The 9,035-nt window shown below is 39.8% G+C and overlaps 1 protein-coding gene across 1 annotated transcript in view; it reads left to right on the forward strand.

Moving 5' to 3' along the window:
• LOC147639442 (taxane 13-alpha-hydroxylase-like) overlaps positions 1-1,615 on the forward strand; it is a 2,091-nt gene extending 476 nt beyond the window's left edge. Inside the window, exons 1-3 of the mRNA XM_086791401.1 lie at positions 1-724; positions 836-1,029; positions 1,144-1,615. The exon at positions 1-724 is cut by the window's left edge and continues 476 nt beyond it. Of these exons, the coding sequence (XP_086647527.1) occupies positions 1-724; positions 836-1,029; positions 1,144-1,458 (1,233 nt within the window). The 3' untranslated portion in view covers positions 1,459-1,615. The remainder of the gene's footprint in view (positions 725-835; positions 1,030-1,143) is intronic.
• The last annotated feature ends 7,420 nt before the right edge of the window (positions 1,616-9,035 follow it).

A 9,035-nucleotide genomic window follows, 5' to 3' on the forward strand; every position in this document is an offset into this window, starting at 1 on the left:
CTAGGGCCCGAAGCCAACAAGTTTGTGCTGTCCAATGAGAACAAGCTGTTCGAGAGCAGCTGGCCGAGGTCACTGCGAGAGCTGGAGGGGGAGAACGCAGTGAGCATGGTGCAAGGCGAAGCGCACAAGAGGCTGAGGAAGGCGATCAATGTGTTCTTGAATGCGAATGCGCTCAAGAGGTTTGGGGACAAGATTGAGGATGCGGTGGTGAGGCGAATCAAGGAAGACTGGGTGGAAGCTGCTGCTGTGTCGAAGGGAGTGGTTTTGGGGTATCCGGCGCTGCAGAAGCTGGCTTTCCAGCTGAATGCGGAGCTATTCATGGGGCTGAAGCCGGGAGCTGAGCTGGAGAGGTTGCGGGCGCACTACGAGGAATTCACGGCGGGTTTGGAGTCCCTGCACACCTTGGATCTGCCGTGGACCGTGTTCGGGAAGGCCAAGAGGGCCAGGAGTGTTCTGCTCGAGTACATGTTCACCAAGATCAACACGCGCAGGAGCGAGCTGCTGCTGGCTGGAAGCTCAAGCGAGATGGGCGCGCCGAGGGACCTGCTGGACCTGCTGCTCATGTCCAGAGACGAAGAGACCGGCAACCTGTACACGGCGGAGGAGATCGGCGACAACATGCTCTTGATGGTTCATGTGGGCCAAGACACCACCGCATTCGCACTCGCAGTCACCCTAAAGCACCTCCTGCAGTCGCCCGACATACTCGCCAAGCTCAAATCGGGTACGCGGGCGTGTTAATTCCTCGTTGTTGCAATGGTGCAAGGGGGGCTAGCTGCTAGTGGTCAATTATATCTGGCTTTCTCAGCGTTCTCAGTGTTCTTCTCTCATGCAGAGTGCAGGGCTGTGGCTGCTGCATGTGGGGCAGCTGGGCGGAAGCACGTGAGCAGAGAGGAGCTGAAGAGCATTAACCTGCTGAGGGGTGTGCTCAGCGAGGGGCTGCGCTTGGGGCCGCCCGTGTTGGGCTTCTTCAAGAGGGCAAAGTGCAACGTGGTGTACGACGGCTTGACGATCCCCGAGGGCTGGACGGTAAGACGTGTTCTAAAGAAGAAGAAGGCCATGTTAGTACCCTTCCTTCCCAAAGGGAAGGGGCGGGCAATCTTCATTTCATTTCATTCATTCATTGATTGATGATCTTCGCAGGTGCATTTAGCTGTACGCCATTCACATTTGAGCCCACAGTACTTTGAGGAGCCGGAGACCTTCAATCCTCTACGTTTTGAGGAGCAGAGGAGTGGTGGTAACTTCGCCTACATCCCCTTTGGACAAGGGGCTCGGATTTGCCCGGGCATGGAGTTCTCCAAGATCACCATGGAGCTGTTCCTCTTCCATCTCCTCTCCTCTTGTGAAGAGCTTGAGCTTCTGGATCCCCTTGAAAAAACCATCCTTCGCACCTTCTCACCCTACCCCCAACAAGGCTTACCCATTAAACTCTCACCTCCTAATAGGATCCATTGACCGCCTTGGAGAGAGCGGTTGGATTGGTGTACTTATATTCCCTCTCTCGCTTCCTTTGTTGCACACAAGACCAACTCGTAGACGAGTGGGTTTCCCCTCTTCTTTCAAATCTCAAGATGAGTTGTCCTACTTCTATTTGCTTCTTCTTTTTTTTTTTCACCTTCTCATGGATAGCAAGTCCAATCCAAGTTTTCTGGCCACAACCCTGCCCTTATATTGGCCCCTATAGAATAGCCAAAATCTAGCTACACAAGTGCCAAAAAAAAAGAATGAAGTCTATGGAACTTAACTCCCCATGCTCTTGTGATTCAGACCCGATTGGCTTTCATAAGAGGGTTTGTATTCAAAAAAATTTGGTTGCTATAGTATTGGTCCCCCTACTCTATATCAACTAAACTATTAGTCGTCGCTTCATCTTGCACAAAATTGTCAAGTCTCTTTTAAAGGGCAAACACAACTTCTTTCCATGTGTGATGTTCATGTGAACAATGGTATGATAGTTGGTTGTGCTTATTAAGGTATTCTACTTCACTTATTCTTTACTACAATTCATGCCTCTAATCATATTTCTTGCCTTACTAAATTTAAAGTCTCTAGTTCTATTAGTTTTTTTATGCGGTGTTTTCGCTTTTGATTATGGATTTTGATTCCAGGATTCCTCTTGCTTAGTTTTTGCGTTGATAAAATTATTATAGGTTTCCATTATTATTAGTTATTTGTTGGTTTGCATTGAGTTTCCACTTCTATTAGTTAATTTCAGATACATGTATTCCACATGTAATTTAATAAATTTGATTGTGGGCTTCTCATTTTCTAGGTTTGTTTTCCAATTGATAAAGTTACAATAGGGCTTATTTGTTAGCACTTTACTGATTTTGGGTGACTCGCTCATGATGGCGACCTACATATGATGATCTACCACTACAACAATCAAGACCATTTGTTGTAAAGCGCACTTACAACACATTTATGTAGTGTTGTAATGCAACGCATTTATGATGTGCTACTTACAGAAGCACTTATGTTTGGAAGTTTCCTTTGCCTTTTGGTTTTAAAGGTGTTGTCACCTATTTACTTATTAGTGTAAAAATTAGTGTAGAATTAACGATTTGGGGGGAGGGGAGGAGGAAAAGATTTGTGCATAAGGAGACACAGAAGCATGCCTTGCTTTGTTTACCGTTTCATTTATAGGCAACGTCGCAAGGTTTATAGATCCTATTGGATCTCAATTTGTTATAGCTCTTTTGTGGACTGGAATAAAGTCTTGAATGTTCCACCCTTAACCAAAAATAAACACCATACCATCTCAACTAAGTGATCATGAGGGAATTTTAAAAAATATGAAAAATATGGCTAGAACAATATGGTTGCTACGTTGATGATAGTCTTTTTTGTGCTTTATTATAAGGTAACCTACCTTTGTCAAGATGATAAGTTAGGAGGTTCAACATGTTGTACACAGATGTTCAAATTTCTTCTCAATGAACTCAAACTAGTGTTCACCAGTATAGGGATCCTACCAATGAGAACATTGGTCAAGATCATAGATCAGGATCATAGAAAACCCCAACAATGTTTATTATGATAAGAATCATAGGAAATCCCGATAACCCTTATTGTCTTAGTTATCTATACTGTCTACCCAAAGGTATTTGGCTGCCCATATCCTATGGTCATATTTCCCTAAGGACTACTTAGCATAATAGAGCATGGAATCATGTCATTAGCCATAAGAGTAACAAGATGTTAGGAGTTACACATCTATGGGAGTTACATGAGAGTGGAGATGGGACAAGAACCTATATGAAAGTTCAACGGTCACATGGACATGGCTATTTAAGTCCCCTTTGTATAGACTGAAAATGCAAAGAATAGAATAAATTCAATGCTTTTTCTCTTGCCCCTACATGTATGTGTCATAATGAGAATCCCTTATTCAATGTTCCATTTAGCTCTTTAGTACCTTGTTTAGGGCTTTAAGCCATAAACATTTTAGTGATCCTGTGGGTTCTAACCTAGAAACCTATTTATTCAATGTTCCATTTAGCTCTTTAGTATCTTGTTTAGGGCTTTCAGCCATAAACATTTTAGTGATCCTGTGGGTTCTAACCTAGAAACCTATTTATTATAATAGTATATTTCACTCTCTGATTTTCACCCATTTCTTCATCCTCACTCTCCTTACTTTTCTCATTTCACTCTCCACTCTCTTAATCTTAAGAGGAAGATAAAGCAAAGAAGTAGAAGAGAAGAACAAATAGTCTCAAGTAAATCCCTTCACATCTACTGAACATTGGAGAGTGCATAACCTTGCTTTCATTTGTTGCTAATTTCACTACAACGAAGTACACCTCAAGAAAACGCATTTCTATAAAAGTGGACAATCTTGTAGAGGACATAACTGTTCATAAGTATCAGATTGACCTTATGCAAAAAAACTCAGGTGCAAACTTGAGGTGTGCACTACTCAGAAGCCCTATGTATTACATGCATTCAAGGGGTATTTAAAAAATCCCTTACCTATGAATTTTTCATGAATAAAATGACCCTTTTACATGTGAATTTCTCATGAATAAAATGACCCTTTTTTTATAAACTTGTGGGTTTTTTTAAAAAACAATTAAAAAAATCTCTCCTATAATTGTAGTTTTATAAATTTACCTAAAAACTTTGAATTAAAAAAACCCTTCATTTGAACTCACATGCTATACTTACATATTTTTAGGCGAACCTCCCAAGGTGCAAAACATCCTTGTTTTTAGCGTTATAATTTTTCTAGCAAACCAGAGGTCACCTCTACCCTCCCTTATCGTTTTCACTTATGGGGCTACTCAAATACTCTTGAATGGTCACTTTTCTCTCTTCCAAATGAGTCCTCACACTGAATCAAGTATGTTGTCTTTTAATTCATATTGTTACATTTCTTCTGACTTAGCAATGTGTGATGGCTGACGACGATAGACTTGAATTGTGGCAAATCAAAATGGAACACACACACACACACACACACACACACACACACACACACACACACATACATACATACATACATACATACATACATATATATATTACACACACACACACACACACACACACACATACACACACACACACATATATACATATATATATATATATATTGCTAAAAAAGGAATCATGGGACCAAAAATTACTAATTCCACCCATGCGGGTATGGCTCGCATCAAGGCCCACTAAGTGTTGTCCGACCGAAATGGAGGATGATTTCAAATCGATGGGTTGAAGGTGATATTACACAAAAACAATCAATGAATATGGTAAGATGTTGAACTTATAAATAAGTCATTGGATAAAGCTCATGATTGACATCATAATTATAATAAAGGGAATTACATCTCTTGACAACGTCAAAAAATCTTAATATAAAAATACATGGATTAATTCCTGCATTAACACAAAGAAAAATGATTGAGAAAATGGAGAACGATGAATCCCCAATTGAGGTGGCATGAGAAGACGAGAAAAGCCAAGAGAGCATAATGGAGTCTTCTGTTGTTGTTGGTAGGTTCAATGACGGCTAGGATCATTAAGACCTTGTATGTCGATGAATCCGTGAATATTACTCATTGTAATGTTAAGCTTGTGTGCCACATGTAACTCAATTGTAATGATGCCTAGGAGTATGTTCGTTTAATGGCTAGGAGATTGTTTACTTGATCTTGTAACAATCCCCATCCGCAAGAATATGAGTGGGTAATCCATTCACTAGAATGAGAGAGCATAGGAGTGTTTGAGACCTAAGTTTGCATTGCAATTTCAAGTTCTAATAGTGGAAGTCTACGTTCGAACTCTGTCTAGCAATACTTATTAGTTAATGCATCTGTGATTTCCTATAATCTTCTCTTGTGTTCCGACTTATTTTTTTTAGTATATTGCTCGTTTAGTGCTTTTAAGTATATGAGATTCATTGGCTACACTTGTGTGCGGACAAGCATTGATAGAGACCAACATTCCTTACCAAATTGCCTTCTTGTGTCCGATGCCCCACTAACACTTTTGGTGATCCTACTAGGGAAAATTAGTGATCGAGAATCTTGGGGAATAACCATGCTATTGAGAATTGCTGCTCAAAATAAGCATCACAAAAATGATTAACACATTCATATTCTCTGTAAGTCATTCAATATAATGAGAAAAATAGAAAATAATTTAAGCATAAAAAATCAGTCCAATTGCTGACAGGCTTACAGACACCCACCAAGAAGGGGAAGGGGAGGATAGTCCAACTAGAGGCTTTTTTGCCGCCTAGCTCACACATTTTGGGTCTGACATGTGGCATATGTCATACCTTCACACATCTTTTTACACGAGGAGACTATAGGCTCACATCCCCTACGTGAGAGCTAGTATGGCTTGATTTTTAAGATTTATTAAAATTCATGGTATAAGATTAATGATTTTATATATTGGATAATAAGTGTACTTTAACTCCTCAATAATTACGAACATGAATTTTCTTTAGAATTTTTAATGAGCTGTACTATAGACTCACAACTCACATGTATGGGTACACACCTTACGTATCTAGTCTCATGGTCACATGTATAGTCTCATAGATCACATATCCAATTTCACGGCTCACGTGTCCAAGCTCACATTTATAGGCTCACGTGTCCAAGATGTCTTTTCACGCGAGGGAAATGGACTCTTGTCTCCTACGCGAGAGCTAGTTTAGCTTGACTTTTTTGTAATTTTTGTGATTTTATAACCTTCATAGAATTGTATTAATGATCCTAAATCTAATTAATTATTGTAATACAAGTAATTAAGTTTTTTAATGGTTTAACATGATTCTAAGCTACCAATTCAACAATGCATGAACAATTTATAAAAAGCATGAAAAAATTGACAATCCCACTCTAATTCACCCTAAATGAAGCTAAGTGCTCATGCTTTTAGAGTGGATTCCGCTTCTAGTCACAATTGCTAAGCTAGTTCTTGGATCAAAGCAATGAAATCTAAGTCTCCTTGGCTTTAAATAAAAATCAAACACACAAGAAAACACATCCAATGGCTCTAGAATCGTATGTTTTTCAACGTGTGATCTCTTAATCAACACTAGGCAATATTGTGTAATCCCAATAGCTTAAAATGAATCAAAAAACGAAGCTAAACCATTGGCTAGTCCTCGGCAATGTCGCCAAATATGTTCAAGTCAAGAGCTTAGCTTTGCTAACGCATACATCATTAGGTCTTGCGTTAGAGCTGTAATCTGTAACTTTTATATATGGGTGTGCTAGCTCGTCCATTGCATATTCACTCCATTGTCACATTGAAATGCTCCTTTGTGGAAAGGGTGAAGAGTGAGCTCTCAATGCCTAGATGGACACAAGAAAAGATGACCCTTCCAATGGTTTTTTCACGTGGGAGAGAAAAGAAGCTACTGTAAGAGAAAAACAATAATTAAACTCATCTAACACGCATCTGTCCAGCAAGAAAGCTTCAATGGCATAGAAGGAAGCAATAAGAGGGAACGAAAAGCGCTTACAAGTAGTAAACTATTATAAGAGAATGATTGTGTATCGCTTATTATTAAATTAACTTATATTTACAAGTGCCTAGTTTTCACACTAGGCCAACAAAACTTAAACTGGTTAGATTTTTATTACTAGTCTTAAGCAAGTACGTATACTAATTCTGTAAACTTTCTCTACTTGACATTAAGCACATGGTAAGGTTGCTTTATATGTTCCAACGTCGTGTAACAAAAGATAAATGCTCATTCACGTGGATAAGATGAATAAGCGCCTTACAATAGGTCCGACAAGTGGAACCATGTTAACTAATAGAGTGGTTAACAGTCTTGCATCCAATTGCAGATCCTATCCATACCACCTATCTGTGCATGCGAACTTGATGGCGTATCGCGGACCATCTAAACTATATTGCAACTTCATGATCAACTTCGATGACACAAGGACCAATCAACCCACCATTAGAAAGGAAGATATGTTAACCACTCAGTAGGTTAACATTGTTTCACCCGCTTAATGTCAAATAGAAAAAAATATAAGAACTTTGTGTATATACTTGCTTAGTTATAGAGACTGGACCATTTTTAAATTTGACAGACCTAGTGTGAAAACTAGTCTCTTGTATATAAGTCATTTTTTACAATAAGTAAATATACAATCATTCCCTTGTAATAGAATACTTGAGAACCCTTCTCCTCTGTACTCTTGCTTGCCTGTATGCTATTGGATTCATGCATCCTATATGGATGATTTCTTGAATAGGTTTGCTTGTAGGTTTCCCTCTTCCATTGGCTTCTTCTTCCCCCACCTTTCGTGAGAGAGCTCAGAGAACCAACACAAAGACGAAGCCGGCTTTGCCTCCATATAGGTAAGGAGAGCCCTTCCTTCACTCCATTGGCAAAGGAGCATTCCAATGTGGACGCAATAGTGCACCTCGAAGGCAAGCACCAACGACACATGATTTGGCAAAGGTAAGCTAAGTTCTTGCCTTGAATGATGTCATCACTTTTATAATAATCTCACAACGAGTTTATTGCCCACTGGCCAATTTTTGCGCCTTAAAATCTTTCATTGAGTTAGGGTTTAATTGTCATGCAAGTATTTCTTAACAAGAAACTCAAAGGTTACCATCCATCAAGTCTTGATCTATCCACGGACTTGGATTAAGGACCCAATCAACAACCTTGTAAGGCTTTTAGTCAAACTCCGTTATGTGTTGGCTGCTTATGGCTGGATTTGCACTACTAGTAGTTGAAGTTTCTACAACAACTTGAGATGAACGAGGTGTAGAGACATGGACGTATCCTCATCAAATCTACACAAGACCACAACTTGGTCTTCACAATTATCCACCTTAGCTCATCTGCTTTGTCTAGAATCGGATGTCTCACCTTTTTTGAACATTATAGTCCCCTTTTTGCTTTTGGCTTACGATTGACTGAAGGTTTCGGGATCACCTTTCCTTCTTTACATCATTCTAGTAGGAGTAGTTGCATAGCTACCCGTAGTAGCCACAATGAACAATCTCCATCTAGAGATGCTCCACACCCCCGTTTTTGTTGCATGTAGGAGTTGGTGAAGCTATAGATTGGATTGGTCATGCATTCTTCGCATGGCATTCTAAAACTTTGTGAGGTATTTGCCAATGCAAAGGAATTATGCATGCTATTGGCCCTAAGAGTCGTACCTCTACTTGGAAATCAGAACTGGTCATCTGTTTTGGTCCAATTATTAACTAGCCAATGCTACGAGTCGTTTCTCTATGTTAAGATTTGCTTTGATGTTCATTTTGTACTTTCAGTGCTGAAGATTGATTAATGTGAGTGGCTCTTGCTACTCGAGGTTGTAGTGGACAAGTGGAGCTTGTGGTCACCACGGCCACTACGCTAGTCTTGCCTTGTTTTTTAAAAAGCAATGTTTTGGATTTTATTGGAAATTACTGCTAGGACTACTGGGGTTTCTAAGAGATCTTTGGAGAAATGAATGTCATTTCAAATAACTTGGTTCTCGTGCTAGTAACCCTGACTCAGCTTCCTATCACTCCCATCTTTACAAATGCAT

Source organism: Cibotium barometz, chromosome 4 (assembly GCF_041138505.1).
Source record: "Cibotium barometz isolate CiBa-2024 chromosome 4, ASM4113850v1, whole genome shotgun sequence".
NCBI lineage: Eukaryota > Viridiplantae > Streptophyta > Polypodiopsida > Cyatheales > Cibotiaceae > Cibotium > Cibotium barometz.